Genomic DNA, 23,134 nt, shown 5'->3' with positions numbered 1-23,134 from the left:
CTTCTTGGTGGATTTGATCATCTTATCATTACTTCCAATGATAAGTATGTCATCTACGTAAAGACATAAAATGACATATCCCATTTCAGTGTTCTTTATGTATACACATTTGTCACATACACTGAATTTAAATCCACTTTCCATCATGGCCTTATCAAATTTTTCGTGCCATTGCTTTGGTGCTTGTTTAAGCCATACAGAGACTTCACCAATTTACATACCTTATTTTCTTGCCCAGTCGCAGAAAATCCCTCAGGTTGTTCCATGTAAATTTCCTCTTCTAAATCTTCATTTAGAAAGGCTGTCTTTACGTCCATTTGGTGTACTTTAAGATTCCGCAATGCGGCAATCGCAAGTATCACACGAATAGAGGTTATTCTCGATACAGGAGAATATGTGTCACAGTAATCAAGCCCTTTACGTTGATGGTAACCTTTAATTACCAATCTGGCTTTATACTTATCTATGGTTCCATCTGATTTCATTTTCCTTTTGAAAACCCATTTACAGCCTAGTGGTTTGCTTCCCGGAGGAAGATCTACTAATTCCCACGTATGGTTTTGTAAAATGGATTCCATTTCGGAATTGATAGCCTCTTTCCATAGAGGTCCCTCAGATGAACTAATTGCTTCCTTGAAGCTTTGAGGTTCACTTTCCATTATGAAAGTGATGAAATCCGGACCAAAGGATTTCTCAGTCCTAGCTCTCTTGCTACGTCTAGGTTCAATGTCTTGATCAAGCTCTTGTTCTTCATCCATTGTTTCATATAATCTTTTGGATGAACTTGGTTCTTCCTTAGATTTGCATGGAAACATGTGTTCAAAGAACGAAGCATTTCTTGATTCCATTATCGTATTCTTGGGAATATCAGGTATTTGAGAGTCATGTACAAGAAAACGATAAGCGCTACTGTTTTGAGCATATCCAATGAAAATGCAATCAACAGTTTTTGGTCCTATCTTTACCTTCTTTGGAGTGGGTACTGCTACTTTGGCAAGACACCCCCACACTCGCAGATATTGGTAGGAAAGACTTCTACCTTTCCATAACTCATATGGACTTTTATCTAACTTCTTTCGGGGTACCTTATTTAAAAGGTAATTAGCTGTTAGAACAGCTTCCCCCCACAAGTTCTGTGGTAAACCAGAACTTAATAACAACGCATTCATCATTTCCTTCAATGTGCGATTCTTTCTCTCTGCAATGCCATTTTGCTGAGGAGAATAAGGTGCAGTTCTTTCGTGTTTGATACCATGTTGAGCACAAAACTCAGCAAACGGTGATTCATATTCACCTCCACGATCACTTCTTAACACCTTAATTTTTTTGCTAAGTTGATTCTCAACTTTACTCTTATATTGGATAAATTTGTCAATAGCTTCATCCTTACTTTTGAGGAGATACACATAACAAAATTTTGTGCTATCGTCAACAAAAGTAATGAAGTATTTATTTCCACCACGAGTTTGTACACCTTTTAAATCACATACATCACTGTGAATTATATCAAGTGGTTCACTATTTCGTTCATTAGTTCGAAAAGATGATCTTGTTAGTTTTGCCTCAACACAAGTTTCACATTTGTGTTGTTTATCAATTTGGAATGCAGGAATGCTTTTCATGTTAATTAGTCTACGAATTGTATCGTAATTAACGTGTCCAAGTCTACCATGCCATAAACAAGAAGACTCAAGCAAATAAACAAAAGTATTAACTTTATTCATCACGGGCTTAATAGCCATTACATTTAGTTTGAACAAACCATTACAAACATAACATTTGCCAACAAACATTCCACTTTTAGACAAAATCACCTTATCTGACTCAAACACAATGCGGAAACCATGCTTGTTAAGAAGCGACCCGGACACCAAGTTCTTGCGAATGTCAGGTACATACAACACATTGTTCAAAGTCAGTTCTTTTCCCGATGTCATCTTTAGGACAACTTTTCCTTGACCCTTGATTTCAGAAGTGGCGGAATTTCCCATGAACAGCTTTTCCCCATTCTCAGATTCCTCAAGAGTTGCAAACATCTCCTTATCCGAGCAAACATGGCGAGTGGCACCCGTGTCGATCCACCACTCCCTTGGATTCGAACCCACCAGATTAACCTCTGATATTACAGCACAGAGATTCATATTCGAAACCTCTTGAGATATGTTCTCTACCACATTCGCCTCTCGGTTTCTCTTCGGCTTCTTACAATCAGATGCCTTGTGACCCATGCCATCACAATTATAGCATTTTCCCGAGAACTTCTTCTTTGACACGCCTCCTTTGGGTCCCATGTTCAACTTTCTGTTGGAGGAGGAGAATGGTCTCTTTTTCGAGCTTTGACCATGCTCGACAACATTTGCCTTAGCAGCAACAGGAGAGAACAATCTTCTTTCCGAACTCTTGTTGTCTTCCTCAATACGAAGTCGAACAATGAGCTCTTCAACATTCATCTCCTTTCGTTTGTGCTTCAAGTAATTCTTGAAATCCTTCCAAGCTGGTGGTAGTTTCTCAACAATAGCAGCCACTTGGAATGATTCGCTCAAAGTCATCCCCTCACCGTGAATCTCGTGAAGAATCACTTGTAGTTCTTGAACTTGACTGATAACCGGCTTTGAATCCACCATTTTAAAGTCCAGAAAGCGACCAACAAGAAACTTCTTGGCCCCGGCATCCTCGGTTTTGTACTTTCTGTCTAGGGATTCTCACAGCTCTTTAGCCGTTTTCTTTTCGCAAAACACGTTGTAGAGCGAATCTGTCAATCCGTTTAGTACATAGTTTCGGCATAAGAAATCAGAATGATTCCATGCCTCAACCGCACTAACAGATTCAACATCTCCCTCACCCTCGTTGAGCTTAGGAGCATCCTCAGTGAGGAATCTGGCCAAGTTCAGCATCGTCAAATAAAACAGCATATTCTGCTGCCACCTTTTGAAGTCCACACCAGTAAACTTCTCGGGTTTTTCACCGTGACTTGCTGGAACAGCGACCGCAGCAGCACGTGGGGTACCATGAGGGACAACTTGAGGAGGGACAATATGAACAGTTTCCCTTTGCACGTTAGTTTCAGTAGCCATATCTGAAACAAAACTCGTTATAAGTAATCTGTTTTAAGATTGTTACACAAAATGTATGCACAAACAGAAAGGGACACAAAAAACAGCGAGCTAGTATCACGAACTAAACAGGAGGCACAATGCAAAAGTAAAGCAAACCGAGGCCTGTATGTAATACTTTCAGTGACAACACCAAGGGTCAGCTGAAATACCAAAGGTCTTGGTCCATAATTCCAATTTTCGAAAATAAAAATAGCAAAAACCAGGTGAACCTTGGTGGGAAATTTTGCCTTGATCGGTCCGACATTCGACGCACCCAGGTCGCGCTCGTACGCTTGCACACAAGTCAAGCCTTTTTCCACTGAAAATCGGGCCCATGATTTGCACCCCCCGCGCCTGCGCGCGCGAGAGAGAGCCTTTTGACCAATCATTGTTACACCTCCATAAAGTGTAACACTATATATACTCACCAATGCTATGTTCATTTTTCAATGTGGGACATTTCCCACTTGCCATCTACTTGGCCTTGTCCAATTTCTCATTCAAAGAACAAGCCCAATAAGCCTTTATAAGTCCAACAGCAACAACGTTCCATTTCCATCATGTTATTTTCAGTGTTCAACATCTGGTCACTTTAGTCCAAGATTTATTCGAATATGTGCCCAGAAAACGGAACCGTTGGCTCTATTTTGTAATGACATTCTTTATTCGATTACTTACATAATTCGACGATGGATGATCGAATTATCAGTGGAACTCGGAACCTATGGTCTAAAGTACCAAATACATAGACACCGAGTTTATTGGTCGAATGTTGGGGTGGCATCAACAGTTTTAGAATCTTTCGACGAGATTTTTATACATTTCATAAATAACACCACAAGTATATTTGTGGGTACTTTTTCATGAAGAAGTTTATTCTGAGATAATGTGTATTCCTTGTAATTTTACGAACCTCCTCGATCTTATATGTTGGGAAAGAACAGTTTGCCTAAATATAACGTGCATTTCTTGTAATAGTAGGTGTAAAACATGACAAGAAATGGTTTTATATGTAAAAAAATGAAAAAATCTATCTACCCTGAGTTTCGATTCCAACCCATATCGCTACTATAGTCAGGAAATCCAAAAACAAGTCAAAATTCGAAATTATTAACGAAACAAGCTCATGCTTGAATATTGGTTTGAGCCAAGCTTGATCTCCAGTCTTAGATTTTTATTGATCTTCAATTCGAATTAGCGCCTTAATTTTTTTTAATTGATATTAAGCTCGAATTAGCGTCTTCGTGTGAGGATTAAAGTCACGTGGGACAAATTCATCAAAGCTGGCCATATCTTTAATATGTGTGTATTACACAAAGCGTTGATGATTTGCAGTTCTGTTGCATATTCGCATGCATGCTTATTTCCATATTTTGTTATCGTTATAGGCACGATAATCATATATTCTAGCATTGGCACATTTCTCGGTGGAGTGTAAGTTGGTTTCGGAGATGAGAAATGTAGTGTCAGTCGTCCTCACCAAATGATCACTGCAAATACAAGTTAATTAGTCATTTTAAAATAAAAGTTTAGTCACTATTAGTGGGCACTAGCTTGATAAATTTTTATAAACAAAAGCGTATTTTACGACCAGTAGCCGTAGCAGAACAAGACATATTAAAAAAAAAAAAAAAAAAACAAAAAACAAAAGCAAAATACATACTAAATAAGTACAACATTTTATTCCAATTTAACACAAACTACACTACACAATACAAACAACAATGCCCTCAAGTCTCTTCCTCGGGACCTACGCCATCATCTCCCTCCGGATGGCCTCCTCTATAAAGCTACAAACTCGCCTTTCTGAAGCAAAAACATTCGTACATTCGATCGACTACATAAATATTAGTTATTAAAACTAAAAGATTTTCTCCCATGATATCTCTTAAACGAAGATCTAAGATATCTTTTTTAAGCACCTTTATCCAAATTTTTAATGGTTTATCCCTCCTTCTACAGTCTACTTCTTTCATTAACATGTCGATCTAAGATATTTCAGATTGAAACCGGATTTGATCTCCTCTTCACATAACCAAACCATGTTAGAACTCTCTCCCTAATCTTATCATCTATAAGGGAATACACTTAACTACCTCATAATTCTTTCATTCCTAATTCTATCATTCCGCGTTTTGCCATATATCTATCTTAATATACGCATCTCTGCTACCGGCATTCTAAGCATATGTAGTTTTCTAGTGGCTCAACACTCTGAGCCATAAAACATAGTTGGTCGAACAATAGTCATATAACAATTTTCTTTCAATCTCGCATGCATCCTTCTATCGCATAAGACTCTTGATATCATTCTTCATTTCATCCACCATGATTTAATCATATAGTCTACATCCTCTCTAATATCCCGAGTCTTTTGGAAATATATCTTAAATAACGAAAATCTTCACACTCTGAGACTTCTCGACCTACAATCTCAATTGGACTACCCATTCGTCTAGATTCAATTCCAAAGTTACAAGCTAAACATGTGGATGCATGTACATATGTTATATATGTGTACGAAAAACTATATCGGGAAGGTACGCGCGTCACTGCTCAGGGGCAGGTGCACACCCCAAAGGATGTGTAGTATGCTCCGTTTGCTATCGATCATGTTAAAGTATTGTTTTCTCGTACCTAAGACGCAACGAAAATTTAAAAATTAAATTTCTGACATTCAAAACATTCTTTGGGCGTCGTATGATTTAAAATATTCATAAGATGTTTAGATCTGTTTACTTTTGCGTATTTAATGCTATAAACCAAACCAGTCCGAGATTCGCGGAGTTGGTCATTCTTGTAAATCCCTACGAACGGATCTCCCTCCTTTGATCGCCTAATCTAGTCCATGATCAAATATTGGATTTCTTGTTTAGATCGTACTAGAGATCTTAAACAATTTCGCGTCAAGAATGGATCACCGGAGTTTCAGAAATCCGGCGGTGATGTGGCCGTAATTTTTTGTGAAAAACTAAGGTGGCTGAAATTTACTTGAGGGAGGAGACGAGAAAAATTTTGGTGGACAAAAACTTGTGTCATTTCATATGACCTCAATAAAATATTCCTGATCACATCTGGAATCCCGCTCATCTTAGGATTAATAATCTGAATCCCTCTAGGATTCCTATTTTCATCAATTAATTAAATTTTCATGTTGTATATATTATTCAAAATCAACTCTTGATAATACATCATACACACACACATATACATCTACATACACATGTTTATGTATAGACATATATGTAAAATTAAATAAAAATTATTTAATTTCTTAATCAATTAATCAATTCTAAACCTCTCTATAATATTCTATGAGAATCGTGTATATATAATAGTCATCACTACTAACATTATTATTTAATTAGTAAATTTTAAATTAACTAAATAAATCGACGATCAGACAGCGTCGATGTACCGAGGGTACAAATCTTATTCATATAATGAAAAATGAAAATTTTGAATATCAAAATTTATATTGATCCATTTTTGGCACCTACTAGTTTTGTGAGCCCCTTCATCAAAATAATATGTTCCACTATCCTCACTTAATTAGCAGTTAAGCTAATTTTCACATCTTGTATAATGTAGAATTACCTTATAAACTATTTTATAAGCAATGTGTTTGATCTCCATCAAACTACAGTTCTCCATCAAACTATAGTCGTCAAATTCAACTCCTTAAATTTGATTATCTCAACGGGAACAGAGAATCCAATGCTTGTGTGACCCTCAATAGTCCAAGAATACAGCTAGTTGTGAGATCACAACTTTATGTGATTCAGAATAATATTTATTCTTATTCGAGCTTACCCTAATTATCCTCATTCTTTTTATCCACCCCTTGATTAAAATGTTAGAACTCAAGTCTGACTGCACTCTAGTGACATCGTCCTATGATATCCTATGTATCAATGATAGTGCCTGCAAGAACTTTAAGTTATGGTTAGCATACAGTATGGTCTCTTCTACTCATATATTCCGATTAAATCTGCAACAATTGGTATATCGATAGCAGCAAATGAATTCAATAACGATGTGATATATCTTTGAGTAATAATAGTGACATGATATGTATAACTGAGGAAATACATTTGCAAAATGCATGTCTTACTTTGGTCATAATTTTTTGTACTATTAACTCATCAGATCACATAAGATATCCTCACCCGTAGGCAACAGTGAATCTCGACTACAATGTATTGGCTCGTGCGTATTTCGAAATTACACCCAACCTCACCACCTGATTAACCTCAATAGAGTCGGTAAACAGATCAAAGTGCATGATAGTACGTAGAGCTTCTACGATGTCTCGGGTCTAAGGACTATTGATGTACAACCATAACCACTGGCTATTCCATTCGATAAGTGATAACCACTTAGACAGTCCAAGGGAGGGTTGTTCAGTGCATCATCATATGATCACCCATCTGTATGAATGTACATATCCATGTCCATACCAATGAAAGACGACATTTACATCATTGATGCTAGTCTCAAACTCAACCAGTCTATATCCTTATTTTAGGAGGCTGATTCGACTAGGAACTTGTTTAAAATATACGGTACACTTCCTAATGAGTTTCATGATCTTATGTTGCGAGGTAGACCTCATGGTACCTTTACTATATTCAAGAACTTTATCTATGCAGTTTGCATGAGTATACATATAAAGTAAAAGTCATAATTGAATAAAATTAAAATAAAGATTTTTTAAATATAAGAGTCAATAAATCTCAAGACAAAAGTTGATTCACTGAACATCTATCCTAACAGATCACTCTACCACCCATCCCTTTATGATAATTCATACTACCCACCCGATGGCTAAAAACAAGACTATCGTGGCTATGATGCTTTGCTCGCGTAACAACCACAAGAGGCAACCTCCGATAGCCATACAAGATTCCAGACAAGACAAGACATGGTTGAGTAGCACCATATCAGTTTTGATATCCTGCACACCTACCGTGCACATCTTTGTGAGCACCGATGAGGTGTCACTCGCCATTGGATGCGCAATTTTTCTATATTTCATCACATCCAATGGGTGAGTGACACCTCATCGGTGCTCACAAAGATGTGCACGGTAGGTGTGCAGGATATCAAAACTGATGATATCAAATCAAGTTCAAGTAATATTGAAATATGATGTGATAAACAAAAGAAAGATGCTTAACATGTATGTCATGTATGTTCAGTAACTTACAGAAATTAACATGTAATAGAAGGCGGTTCACGCAGTCAAGAAAGCACATGGTTTTGATATCAATCATGTTTCTCATATAATATTGCATGTGCGTACCTCAAGGGATCAACTTATATGTCAGATCATAACGTCTAGAGTCTAGCTTATAGTTCTTCTACTGTTGACTCTTATTCTAGTCATAGAAATCATGCTTTAGTTATTTTTTTGTTCAATGTAATGACCCAGATTGTGGAGTAAACAATTGTTTAAGCATGTTTTAAGAATTATTAATTGATCAAATTTGAATTCAGCCCGTTCGGAACAACCGAAGGTCAGTTCGGACCTTCCGACCAAGGTTTGGCCCTGAAAATATTTTTATTCAAATAAGCGAATAGAATAATTTCATGTACCAAAAGAATCGGAATTTCCGAAAAAGAGTTTGGACCCGTCGTAGTGAGTACGGACCTTTTGAATGTAAATTGGAAGTTTAAAAATTTTGATTTGACAAATCATGGACGCTCATATGGATGATAAATAAAATAAAACCATGCATAGGGTGTTCAAATTTTACATCCAAGTGAATACGCTTGGGTATGACTCAAACTAGTCTGGGTTTCAAGCGGAGTTAGCTATTCAAGGTAGAACCGCAAACACACGCCTTATTTGTTCTTTTTCTTACGCCTTAATCAAATCAACAATTGGATTACTTAATTCCTCACTTGATTGGACTAGAAACCAAGAGAGATTATGCATTGAGATGAAAAAGATAAATAATTCATGCGGAACCCTAGGTTTGGGGCGAAGGGGTTTGCACACATGATTTTTGAGATAAGAGAGGATAAAAATTTCTTGTACTGAAAGTTGTGTAATGTTAGCTAGGTATAACTTAGTCCCTTTTATATTTAACCTTAATGGGATTCAAGTTCAAGTCGGAGTCTACCAAGACTAACATTTGGTGCATCATCTTGGAGTCATCGTAATCTCGATCAACGATCTGATATCACAAATCTGTTGACTTTAAGCAGTTATTCATTCTGGTTTCCAAAATTTGGACCCACTGAATTCAATTGTGGCAACTGTCAATTTTGGAATACTTCTATGCTTTTTTGACAGTTGTACTTTCCATAATGTTTTTTTGCATTCACGCTTTCAATCAAAACTTCTAAAAAATGGAATATGCTTAAAAACTCTTTTATAAGATCAAAAAAGTTTGATCATATAAGCTCTTTGAATTTGATTATCTAAATAGGAGTAAGGAAATCAATACTTGTGCTACTCTCAAAGGTTCAAGAATATATCTAGGGGTGTGTTAACAACTCCTCGTGATTCAGGATAATGCTTGTCTCTTATTCGGGATTACACTAATAAGCCACATTCTATGCATCACCTCATTAATTATAAAAATGCCAGAATCACTTCTGACTGCACTCATCGAATCATGATAAGAGCGTCTAATACCATCGTCCCATGATTCCTTAGGTATAACTGATAGTTCCTACAAGAACCAATAAGTTATGTTTAACATACATTATAGTCCCTTTATCACATATATCCCAATCAAATATGCAATACTTGGTACATTGAGGGTTGCGTGTGAATTAAATAACCATGTGAAGTATCTTTGAGTATTCATAGCTGCATCATATGTGCAACTTGGAGACCTTTTTTTCCCCTAAAGCACATATCTTCTTTGTCCAAAGATTTCATGCACTATAATTTGATTAGATCACAGATGATGTTCACTCTTGTAGCCAAGTAATGAGTACCGTACTACAATGCTCTGCATAATGTATGTGTTGTAACTACATCTAATATCACCACTTGATAACCCTCATGGAGTTGGTGAGGGTTAATGGTGTATGACCACAACCATAGTCTTCATCACTCAAAAATGGTGGTCATTTGGAAAGTTCGAGCAAGATGAATTCATCTTACGAGTACTCATCTATACGTTTTGAACATCTCTATATCAATACTAATTGTGACAACCCAAATTTTTTGAGTTATTTAATCAAAATTTAATGAGTGGATTTGAATAATAATAATAAAATAAATAATATATTTATATAATAATATAAATTATATTATATATTATATAATTTAATATAGATTGTGTATAATTTAATCCACTACCTTTTTCAGAAATTGGGTCTCGAAAGGTGTTGGTATTTTTATATTATATCTTATCCAGAAATCATCGTGTGTAGATATATAACAAGATCTCAAGTGGAAAGCCCCAAAAAATTCAAAATAATGAAGATTTGTTTTTGAAAATTTTCCAGAAAACTAGTTCTAAAGTAGCTATTTTTAACTTATTTTCTCCCTTCGATTTTCAAATAAAAAGTGTTCAAAACATTTTATAGTTTACCAATGTGTACAGTCAATGTGTTTTTCAAATTCTGGGCGAAATTTATATGGAATTTCAAAATGTTTTCGATGCAAAAGTTGTGAGAAATGACAAGATGAAAAAAATAAATTGGATTTAATTTGAGGGATCCTAGAAGAAAAAAGTAAATTTTCTCCTTTTTCTTTCAAACTTTCCTTTTTCTTTGAAACTTGGAAAATGCAGAAAAGCTTCACTTTGCTGCAGACAGTAGGTATTGCCGGTGTCTTCTCTGCTGTGTCTACCTGGTACTTATTCTCTCTCAAATCTTCTTAAATATTTCCTGTTGATTAATTCTAATCCGTTTATTTCAGGTATGGATTTATGTTCGGCAGAGAGTCCGCCCGCAAGGAGCTTGCTGAATTGATTGAAAGCCTCCGCCGCTCAAATTCTGATCCCAAACCTCCGTCGCAGCACTCGTAAATCATGTAATGGATGAGTTTACAATTCTCTAATACCAATTCCGCTCTTTGAGCTTTATGTTTAATAATTTTTTTTTTATATTATGTGTGGAAATGATTGTTATCGAATTCTCTATTTTCAGAATACCCTTACTATGGCTTTAACTTATTATGAAAGTACTTTATCGAACTTTTACCACAAGTAAAGCCAAGGCAGTAGCCTACAAGATCAAATATTTCCAAGAAAAATGAAGAAATTCTTGGATGTTTGCATTTATTCAAATTATAGTCCAACAAAGGTGTGCACCATCCCTTACATGCCTCGTGTAATATCTCATACCAGAAATTAGATTGTGGGAGAGGTGTGCATGGGTTTATATGCTGCATCACGAATTTCTTGACTAACTTGGGTCAATGTTTATCGGTGCAACACCCAATGTGATCTAGTTGGTAGTGAAATTCATCGTGTACGATCTTTTTTTAAGAGCGTATGAAGTGCGACAAACCAGTCCAACATGAAATGTTCTGTAAGTCACAAGTGGTGTCTTATCTTCAACTTTTTTTTCATTTTTTTCCCTTAAATGTCAAGAATTTTACGGTTGCTTTAGATTAATGTGTGAAATGGTAGCAAAAGTGAAACTTGTGGCTAGAAGAAAAAAGGGAATGAGGTCTCTCTGTTCCCTAGCTGAAGCTCTCAATCACAACCAATCTAGATGAAAGCATACCGGCAGCAAAAGAATACAATATTAGTATCTACCAAACTCTAACTCATCGACTTGGTGACAGAATCCCATTGAAAAATGATCTAGAGTGCATCAAATGAACTAGTACCATCAATGAGAGCTGTTACTTCTGCAAGTGTTCAAGTATAGTCTACTAGGGACATGTGAGTGCCGCCACTATCAGCAAAAATTGCAGTGTTAATGAGTTCTGTGGCCCATTTGTGATTGACACAATTTCCATCAAACACAAAATGTTAGCGACTTGTGATATGATTCCATATTCATGGTATAGAGACATTGACCTCTTGCAGCAAGCATAAAGTCAGTATTCCTCATAGTTGGTGCATTAAATTTATATAAAAGAATAGAGAATGGAAATTGTCAAATATTGATGGTGCACTTCTTATTTTTGATTCAATCGGAATCTATGTTGTCAGGTTTTTGGGAAGCAAGTGGGAGATTTGCTTTTTTTACTGTCGGTTTTGTGGCGAGTGGCATTTTTACGGCGTTGTTTGAAATACTCTGTTTAATTTTGCAAAATAAAATTAAAATATATGAATGTTCCAAAAATAGTATATTTTGAATAATATTACAAACATGCTACTGCCAGCCATCCTACTGGTATAAAAATAACAAACGTTCTTACTTATCACTTAAAATTCCTGCTAACCAATTCCTACTGAATTATAATTTATAAGAAAGAAATGCTCCATCAATCATGACCAATTTGAATTCTGCACCATTTCTATTAAAGGTGCTTGCACACTGTGTTAGAAAATAAATTGCATAAGTTTGGATGATGAGTAAATCATATGCGGTTTAAAGACTTAGGAGTTGGACTACGTCTATTGCATCTTGTTTTCCGGAAGTTAAAGAATTCTATACCAAGACTTTAACACTAGTCTTACTGGATGCATCTATTGTAGACGTCTACGTCTAGCTACTGCAAGGACTTTCTGGTTGGTTGTGTTGAAGAACTTGGAAGACCGAAAATAAGAAGATTTTGAAGATCAAGTTTTGTACCATATAAGGGACGTCAAAGCTTGATCTTGGGGTTGTTGTCCAACAGTAACCTAAAAAAATATCAGACAAAGTTGATACTGTATTTATTGTGCAATGCATTGAATGCTAAGTTGCCTGTTGGAATGATAGTTACCATTTTGGGAAATGTCGCATTACTCCAAGAGGTCAAAGCTACATTGGATTCCATATATGGCCAAGTGTTGAAATCATTTATGAAAATCATAAATCAGGAAGTCTTGTCTACAGACTATAGAAGTCAGAGCATTGAAAATTTTGAAGACTACTCGAGCTACATTTATTTGATGAAGCCATCAAGAATTTAGCACTCTTAAGAACTGTGTAGATTAGAATATCTTTCACTTCATAATACTTTGTTGTAATGGTTATTTAGTGCCATTACACAGCTCTTGTAAGGTATTTATTTGTATAAATTGATGTGAGAAACTATTCAGTGCTTTGAACTGATGTATGGCTATTCAACTTTGGAAACTGATATGTAACACCATTGAGTTCTACAAACTATTGTTTCTTTAGTGTTTCTAGTGAAACTTTCTCGAAACAGAAAAAAGAAGTAAAAGTGACTTCGAACCTCTATAAAAATCCATGTACCATTGACCTTTTGCATTTATATTTCTGCACTTGTTTTAAATAGAATTGATCAACTCACTTTTCCTTAAGTGGTCGAATTTTTGCAAAGTTTTGAATCAATCTATCTACCATTTGTTTCCTTACCGTTTTCGAACCTACTATTTTTTTTGTGTCCTCATCAATCGTAGAATTTATCATCATTGAAATTTCCTTCTTGATAAAAACAATGTCGGCTATAGATATAACATGATAATTAAATTTTGAATTTGGTCTGGAATCTGGGTCTAGAAACATTGACAACAATTGTGGATTTTTCACAATTATGATACCAAATATATACTAGGAATATGACCAAGAGAATCTTAAGTTTATTTTGACTCAAATTCATCACTCATATTCTTATTGAATCCCTTGTGGTATTGCCATTATTATATCTACAATACTTTAGCTAGCATATGCCAGATCAGCTAAAAGTCAAACACATAAAATGAAAGGGTTACAACCCTATTTTTGGACTAAATAATGTACAACTGCAAGCATGAAATTTTTTCACTTTCTATGTTGGAGGAGTTATTCCCAAATTATGCTTTTTTATGTTTTATTAATTGTTGTACTAGTGATGATTTGTATTTTAAAATTATCAGGTTTATGTAACTTATTGTAAGTTGAATATCAATTGGAAGCAGGACATATAGCATGAATCCTTTTTTTCCATTTAAAGAAATATCTACATTTTGAAAAGAAATTTTATTGTGACACTATGCATATTTGTTTTGAAAAAGATGGGGAATTGGATAGAGTAAAAATGTAAAGCATTTAATAATGAATAAATTTTTGTTTTGGATGTGTATGAGTGCAAGCATAGCTAGTGGGTTAGAAGTGGACTAGAGGAGTGAGTATTTGTCTAGTTAATCAGTTGATTTTGTATCCCTCTTATTAACAGATGACTTTCTTGCTTGATTAGATAGATTATTTTGCATATGTGGGGGCACATTATACTTGATGAGAATAAATTAGAAAACACAATGACAGTGAAAGATTTTTTATGAGAATAAATTATTTTACCATTATATAACGACAGTAATTATTCTTCACCCTTCTGGACTTCACTTTTGTGCCAGGTGTAGATTAATTTTGATTTTTTATATTATATGTGTGAATCTTTTTTTTTCCGCCTTTTTGAGCATGATTCTGTTGACATGACAGTCTCAAAAGTAGGAATTTATGGGCCCAAGTATATTAGGCCTAGAAAATCACGACCATTCTTTAATCCGTAGCTTGAGTGAGGGGAAAGAGGAACAAATATATTAGGCTAGAGTTGTTATAAGAAAGACATTATAGCATATTGTGTTTTTTGGCTAGTTTTGTGCTAGGGAAAGGAGAGGGAGTGACTTTCTTCTTGTAAAGGATTTGATCCTTGACTGGATGTCTCACTCAGATTATTGTAGTTCTTGCAGCTTTGAGTCACTGTAATCGTGAGACATCGTTCTTTGATTCACTATTTCCTATACATCAATTTATACTCTGTAATTTATGTTGTGGTCGTATAAGAATTATAGTAGCTCTGTCTCACATCAATTTTTTGGAAGAGTTTGATGAAGTTTATAAGGTTATTTGATGTAATTCTCTCGATTTAATTTAACTATTTAAGCAAAATAAGGATGGATGCAAAGTTGTTACTTGAGGAACCTATTGTGTAGAGCCCTTGTTAGGTGTCCATGGATTCGGATTTTTGAATACAATAGGAACTATGTAGCTTTTGACTGTTATATGTAGTGTTCCAGCATTCCAAACATGATATGCTGGGATATTTTTTGTTTCAGTTCATAAGAAGCATTTATTAGTTTGCATTTTCAGATCAACATATGGTGCCCTTAAATTCTAATTACCCACCTAACAAAATATCGATAGTTGGTGAAAAAACCTAATTGATTGTTTAAGATAACAATTGTTTTGTGACACAAGATTTTGAGGTATTCAATCCTTCCTAGGCATGATCAAAAAAGAAATCTCACAATGAAGGAAGAATAAGATATATTATATTTCTATAAGAGAGAAGCATGTTGGGATACGTGTGTCTCGCACCTAAGAAAAAATTTGTCATACAAAACCTTGGACGCTCGTATGAATCATTAAAATCTAAAACCATGCATAGGGTTTTTATACCTCCAACGAATCACGTTTGGGTATGACTCATATTAATCTGGATTTTAAGCGTAGTTAGCTCTTCATGTAGAACACATCTTGCTCTGGCCAGAGACTCCATGCAATATTATATCTTTTGATCACATATGATATAAACGTCTACAGACGAGTGGTGAATCCCCAACTATATGTGTCGTTACGTACCCAATCTCGCCACTTGATAACCTTCACAAAGTCAGTAAACGAGTCAAAGCACATGACTAAGAAATAAAGGCTCAGTGTTGTATCAAGTATAAGGACTAATGATGTTCAACCATAATAAGACTTCTCCACTCGAGAAATGATAACCATTTGGAAAGTCCGAGTAAGGGTAGTTTGATTAATTTATCCTATAGCACCTATTTGTATGCTTGAACATTTCTATGTTCATATAAATGAAACGTGGTACAAATCTTCACATATGCTAGTCTCAAGTTCGAACGACCTTCCTTCTTTTAGGCGGCTCAATTGACTAGAAACGCATTTTAAATATACAGTAATAAAATCGTGTTTCTTGACAAATATCAAATGTACGATGTCATCTTTAAATATACTATAACATATTGAATATCTTTACCTACGTCGCTTGCATTAATAATAGATAAAACTTTTGTCAAAATGATATAAATTATATTAAAATATATATTATTTTACAAAGAATGAATAAAAGCTCTTAGCCTACAGTATATTTGTAGATTTGTATTTACATTCTACTCTAACAAAGCAATGTAGGAAACTGTAGAAGCCATGTTGCTAGCAAGCGTTTTGGTGATGTGAGGGAGGAATAATTGGATTTTCTATTGTGCACAAATAGATGAGATTCATTTGTATGAGATTCTTAAGTGTTAGTCTTTTCATGAAACAACCATAAAAAGATATTTAAGGGATTCGATTAAGCTTATTGTGAGGGAGGGAAAGGAGAGAGAGAGTTTGTTACCATCCATTCGTAGAGTGTTCATCATTCAAGCTCGTTACAATTAGAGGTTTTAACTTTGGATCTTGATAATCTTGAAAATTTTAAATTTATTTTTTTATTCATTTGCAGTTGCCAATAAGCAACATTAAATAATTAGCAACTGAAATTACTAAGGATTGGATCAAAGATTCTTCTGTGATGCCTATAGGAAAGCATGCATCCATCTATTTCTCTATCGCCTATAAATTTCATGCTGTTAAGCTATACTAAATTTGTGCAGTAGTAAAATTCAGTTGGATAAAATATATATCTACATTCTCTGTTGTTATAATCAGTTACATTCTTGTGTCGTTTTGAGGTTGAACTGTTCTCTATAAGACTGTACAACTTGTACCCATGCGTAAGTTAATATCATTTATACAACATAAAAGAAACTCCAGTACGACAGAAGAACTTAAGTTACTTTTCCTCAAAGCGCCATTCGTGTTTGATACTTGCATGATTTCTCATTGTAGCTCTTCCTCTCTTGTTATTTCTCTCTGTTATGCAACGAAGCGCCATAATGCAGTATATAGCTTTTGAACTTCTACTTGATCAAAAATTCTGAATGCTAATGTAGCCACTTTAAACATTGCAGCCTTTTATGAATAGCGTTAGCATCTTTCATTTTGATTTCCTGTATGAAAATGGACTGCAAAGACCTTGATATGCATCATTTGACTTGACATCCATCACCCCCCCCCTCTCTCCTCTTTCTTTGAAGTGTCCAAGGGGGCTGGGGACTAAGTTATTGATGCATATTTCATGGCTTTAGGAACCATCAATGCCGAAGTTGGTGTCATTTGTTTTAACTAATGCGATAGTATGCAAATGATTTTAAATTAGATCTTCATTGATAAGATTGTCAAATATCTACTAAATTGGTGCATCGCATCTAACCATGAATTAATGTCTGCTAATGATAGCCTTTGACAAATTCCCAACTCTTCGCCACTTCTATGCACTAGATTTTTCCTCTATTTTTAAACTATGGGTATTGTCATTTTAGCACTAAAACAGTTATATTGATGCTGAATCATATACTGGAGTGACGGAAAGTGCCATTATGGCATATGTTTTCCGTTCCTAGGTTCTTTATGTTGCCTCTGAGGGTATGATATATGGATATATGCATTGTGAATTACAGAAGAAAATTTATATTTGCAATTTTATGATTGGGTTGAGCCTTGTTAGGATATCTATTATGTGGTATGACTTGTATTTTTCCTGGTGCAATCTCATGATTACTTTTTTACTTATTTATGTTTCCACCGCTGCTAGCTCTTTCTGAAACTACTGATGTAACATCAAAGCTGTATGTGTGTTGGCCTTTTATATGACATCTGAATGCAAAGAGATTATACAGTCGTAGCACAAGGATCACAAGTATATAAAAAATTATCGTTATTACAAAAAGAAAAATTGAAACTATGATATGTTGTATGCCAACCAATATGCCCGAAAAGTATTAAAGAAGATTTTTACAGGAAAATAATATAAGTATTTGATCCTTGCATCAGATATGTGACTGTGTTACTGAATTTCTGGCTGACTTGGAAATTGCTGATAGTAAATGTTCTAAGCTCCTTACCAGAGTGGGGCATATCCTCATGTAGACTTCTCTTTCTTTCTACCCTGAAGATATCACCTTTCATTTATTTTCAGAATCTTTGGCTTTGGAGCAAAGAACATGAGTAGATTTTGGTATTATGTCTTGTATTCAATACTTCTTCGTGGCTCCATCATATTCTTTTTATGTAATTAGAATGGAGCATTCATTTGTAGACCTGGACGTGTATTCTTTACACTAGGACACCTTCTTTTATCTCTCTCTCTTTGTTCTGTTTGATAAATCCAACATACAGGTCTGTTCCAATGGTATCACTCTCAGGAAGTCGTGTTTTACGGGCACCTGCTGACATGCATTTTACAAATTCAACGAAATTTCTCCAGTTTTCTGCCTCAAATAAATGCTTGTTCATTCGTAAATATGTAAATGCACTCAGTCCCTGTCCCGAGTCTGGTATACTTGTTGCCACAACTTGCGAGTAAGCTCCCATATCATACCTTTCTAGTGCATTTTCTCCAGCAAGTTCTGTCCTAGCTGTTTTGATTGCTGCCTTTACTTGTCTAACTAGACCTTCTGGTGAGCAGCTAGCTTCCCCTGGCTGTTCTCCATCTCTCATTTCCATACAAGTAAAGTTGAGCACAACCCCATGTTTACCCATCATTCTTGCTACTGGTAGGTAACCATCTGTATTTCTGGTGTTGTAGTATCCTGCTGTTAGTTCTGCTGCATGTGATCTTGTTTTGTAATGCCAATGAATTCCAGCTACTTTTCCCGACAGTTTGACTCCAGTTCCTTTAAATATAACTTCTGCTGCTGTAAGAATTTTCTCCCCATGCTCAAGTAGCTTTCCAGAATACCATTTTAAGAAAAATTGCCCATATTCACTTTTCCATGTACCATCACTTCGGAAAAATCCAGTGTCTTCTGGGAACTGGTTATATTGGCCTGCATCATGAGGCCCTCCTTGTCCCCAGTCATCTTTCCCAACAGCCTTTGCTGTTGCTGCTAATGAAGCTTTCATGTACTGTTTGTTTCACGGAAAGAAAATAAAATAAGCTGTTGCATAAGCAAGAAGAATCTATTATTTTTTTAATTTACACTTATGTGAGTTACCATGTCATAGCATTGGAATTCCCCAATTCCTGGGAATCTCCAGGTACCGTTGCTTTCTGGATAAGATGGATATCTTAGCTCTCCACATGGTCCCATGCCCACTTGTACCTCCTGCATTACAATAAAAAAAAATGAATTTTGACATGATATATATTATTCTTGTCCGTCAGAAAATGAAAGGAGTATATTATGGGTCTTATATGTGAGATATTTTGCATTGCTGAAGTGGTCCAACAATGGGATTATCGGTAGACTTCAAGCTATTCTAAGAGTCCTGTCATTACAGTTTATCTAATTACTTATGTTTTGTCACATTAGCACTAGCAACATCAGTATACCAATGTGTTGAGTTATGGACTATTGGATACAGGATTAGGGTACACCCTAAAGGTAGCATATCAAAAACCAGGATTATCTAGAATTGAACGTAAATGTATATTCGAATGATGTCATAATCCTTTCCATCATTGATCTTTAACTGTTTCCACCTTGTTTGCTTCTCCTCTTAATGATGATTCTAATTTTAAATATAACTTGGCCATTCGACTTCTCCTCTTAATGATGATTCTAATTTTAAATATAACTTGGCCATTCGAGTCAAGCTAGAATAGAACGAATTTAGAGAATTGAAAAGCTTGTTCGTATATAAAACTATGAAGTTGCATTAATCGGCTAGATTGCTCAAAACTTATCTTGATTCAAAGAGTAAATTAATTGGTTTGTTATTATATTATTTGATGGTGTAATCTATAATTCCTGTGCTTTATTATTTCCAAATACGATAACAAGGATAATCGATGATGATTTCCTTGATCTTGATTTCAGTTTCACTTCTAGTCATGATGCACAAATTCCACATTTTATCATTATTTACTGTACAAAATTGCTACCAACTTTTAAATCTTCTCTGCTTGAATATGGTTGGATATGCGTTATATTGAAATATATTAAGAAACATGGAATTGAAGTTACTCATATTTATTCTCCCTGTTCTGTTCTTTTGTTTGGGTCTTTATTTTTGTTGGTTCTCATTTCAGTGCTAAATTTAGAAAATACTTCGATTTAAGATGGTGATGGTGCTAATGCATGGGTTGCCTAGAAGCTCATGCTGTTAAAGAAAGCTTACAAATTCAAATTGTATCAATATGGTAAAAGTTAAAGCTATGTTAGAAAATAGAAGCCACAAATTCAAATCTGTATCAATATGGTAAAAGTTAAAGCTATGTTAGAAAATAGAAGTCGTACCGAAATAACTTCTCCCAGGTAGTCCTTGAATCTTTCTCTGAAACTTCGCATATAGTCAGAATAGACCTGAATTGGTGTCCTTCCTCTAAGAACCGGTAGTGAGTCGCAACCCAAGGATATATACTCAGGGTTGCGTCGACCTGATCTATCAGTGTAGACAAGATTAGGATTCTTGCTAATTTCTTCAAGAACCCATGGGGGTAGAGGAATGCTGCAAATTAGAAGAATGGTAATTTGTGTAAATTTCTCCTTGATTTTTCAGTACAAAATGGCAGCAGAAAGTTTGAGTTTCTCATTGTGAGTTATTTCTACATCTACATCTGGCAACATATATGACAATAAGAACAGCATCGGTCTCAACAACTATCAGTTAACCAGCAAAATACATGTATATGACAGAAGTGCAAGAAATTATAGTTGTACTATATCAGATGTTAATATCAAGTTTTAATTAAGACATCTGAAAGAGTCTAGTTGGATGAACGCTACCATCTTGTGATTGAGTTATGTGGTCAAGGAACTCTAGCATCTTGTGAATAGTTATTCTATTTGAAGCAAAAAAAAACTAGATATCATTAGAATTTAACGCTAAAAAATCTTGCTTCGGACGAGAACTAAATGATAAAACTAGAGATTGATCGAATGTCTTTTTATCTCGTTAGCATTGACAAATCTAGAGTTATCTTTTGGCCAGTTAAGTAGGAGAGACAACTACTGTGTGATAATTTTACCTGCAAGAGTCTCCAACATTTCCTCCACACTGATGAAAAGACATGACAACTTGAAGCTTCAAGCCGAGCTTTCCTACCATATTTATAAGCTCCGCATAGCCTTCCCAATTGTATTTCATAGGCCCATCTTTCTCCACCAATCCCCACCAAGCGTCAACCATTACTCCATCGACTCCGGCACTCTTCAGAGCCATTAAACTCGCGAACATCGCCCTCGGTTTGTTCAAATTTCCCCCAACAGACACAGTATCGAGCGGCAGCATCACGAAAACAGGTACCCTTGGACCATTATGGCTGTGAGGACCTGCCATTCCATGTAGTTTTTCTCTTTGATCACCTTCTGAAAACGAGGATGTTCTTTCCACCGGTGAAATTTGAGCTTCTCTTGTCGATTTCTTCGCCCGCAGCTGGAGAGATGGCTTCATTTGAGGGAAGCCAACCACGCTAGTGAAATCATTCGGAGTTTTAGAATTCCTGTTATCATTTAGATTGATAAAATAAGTTGCAGAACGAAGTGTTAAAGCCATGCTTTGTTTGAAAATCAAGAAATGTAGGAATAATGGATGAAGGCAGGTGGGGTTATTTATGAAGATAATCTGTTCTCTAGGTTCTTGGCTAAGACAACTGTGGTGGGCTCTAGTTTCAAATGGAAAAGTGCTAGAAACCAAAACAAGTCGCTGTACCTTTTCAAAGTCTTTTTTGAACGCTCTTAGGCTTCTTCTTGTTTCTTTTTTTTTTCTAAAAAAAATCTTACCAGGGGGAAGAATCTTTTATCAGAAAGAGCGTGTGCCTAAGTGCATTTGAAAACAGACACGGTTTTGAAAATTCAGAGAAGTATTTGGCGGTGACCGACGTCGAGTGTCTTCGGAAACTGGCATCATATATCGTTTATGTCATTTCATTGTGTGCATCCGTCCTACACACAAGTTACCACCAGTAAGAGTTGTTGATCCATCGTGTATGAATATTCTTGAATCAGTTTACCCGTGTCCGTTCCATTTATTTCGTTTGTGTTTGGATCAAAGTGGGTGATTATTGCGTTAGGGAAGCAAAACTGTTTTGTCTTGAATAGAGATTTCACATAACATACGAATTTTTTCACATCTGAGGTGAGATTACTGCGGTAATATTTACAAGAATTTTGTGCATTTACAGTGACAAGTTGATATCATCGGATCTTGGTTTCATGTGTCAGGTTTAATAAATATAAACACGTAAACTTACTGTGGAACATGTTGGTTATTTTTTTCTTTCAATTTTCAGTATAATCTATCTAATCCACCGAAAGGGGTGAATATAATTCATTGGAATGTCAGCCAGCCAGCCAGCCCCGCCCATTTGATCATCTTTGTGTGGATTTCTTTTGTTATGACTCAGCCAAGTCCCACAACTTTTGATTGTTTCTCGCAAGTCTTTGTCGGCGAAGAAGACACCGAATTCTTGTGGGTGAGAAAAATCTTGTTTTATTGAATTTTTGCTTTATATTTTGGTTTAGGATAAGAAGGAATAAAGCATCCTTACTAAAACTGGGATACGTGGCTGTGAAATAGTCTGATGATTTCATTTTCTTGCCGTTTCTTTTGATTGATTATACATGCACATGTGATTAGGCATGAGTCCTTAATTCACGGGGTTGTCACCTGTCCATGTTAGACATGGTTAGAACTAGAATTGCTCTATTAGCCGAGTTGGCTTGTGAGCTTTGTAGTCCTACTTCATTCTTGGATCAAAATTCGAACTTTCTTTGAGTTTGGGGTAGAAATTTTTTTGGAGTAGGTCTCTTGTGAGACGGTCTCACGAATCTTTATCTGTGAGATGAGTCAACTCTACCGATATTCACAATAAAAAATAATACTCTTAGCATAAAAAATAATATTTTTTCATGGATGACCCAAATAAAAGACCTGTTACATAAAATACGACCCGTGAGACCATC

The 23,134-nt window shown here is 35.5% G+C and overlaps 2 protein-coding genes across 3 annotated transcripts; one reads left to right on the top strand and one right to left on the bottom strand.

The window, feature by feature from the left end:
- The first annotated feature begins 10,548 nt into the window (after window positions 1-10,548).
- On the top strand, window positions 10,549-13,331 carry LOC142527998 (uncharacterized). Of its 2 annotated transcripts, none has more exons than XM_075633029.1 (3): window positions 10,549-10,914; window positions 10,981-11,094; window positions 12,730-13,331. In XM_075633029.1, the coding sequence occupies exons 1-2, from the start codon at window positions 10,847-10,849 to the stop codon at window positions 11,087-11,089; spliced, it is 177 nt and encodes a 58-aa protein (XP_075489144.1). In that variant the 5' UTR covers window positions 10,549-10,846; the 3' UTR covers window positions 11,090-11,094; window positions 12,730-13,331. The 2 variants fall into 2 exon arrangements, with proteins under 2 accessions (XP_075489144.1, XP_075489143.1); XM_075633028.1 differs by having other exon boundaries at window positions 10,552-10,914; window positions 12,716-13,331.
- A 4,577-nt stretch (window positions 13,332-17,908) lies between these two features.
- On the bottom strand, window positions 17,909-21,806 carry LOC142527989 (beta-amylase 3, chloroplastic). Its single transcript, XM_075633020.1, has 4 exons — window positions 21,199-21,806; window positions 20,468-20,678; window positions 19,223-19,333; window positions 17,909-19,133 (listed from the first exon to the last, which is right to left on the bottom strand). The coding sequence occupies exons 1-4, from the start codon at window positions 21,723-21,725 to the stop codon at window positions 18,342-18,344; spliced, it is 1,641 nt and encodes a 546-aa protein (XP_075489135.1). The 5' UTR covers window positions 21,726-21,806; the 3' UTR covers window positions 17,909-18,341.
- Window positions 21,807-23,134: the final 1,328 nt, after the last annotated feature.

This window comes from Primulina tabacum, chromosome 15, assembly GCF_025594145.1.
Source record: "Primulina tabacum isolate GXHZ01 chromosome 15, ASM2559414v2, whole genome shotgun sequence".
Classification (NCBI taxonomy): Eukaryota; Viridiplantae; Streptophyta; class Magnoliopsida; order Lamiales; family Gesneriaceae; genus Primulina; species Primulina tabacum.
The sequence above is the reverse complement of the archived record's forward strand: the minus strand, read 5'-3'. Positions and strand labels throughout refer to the sequence as shown.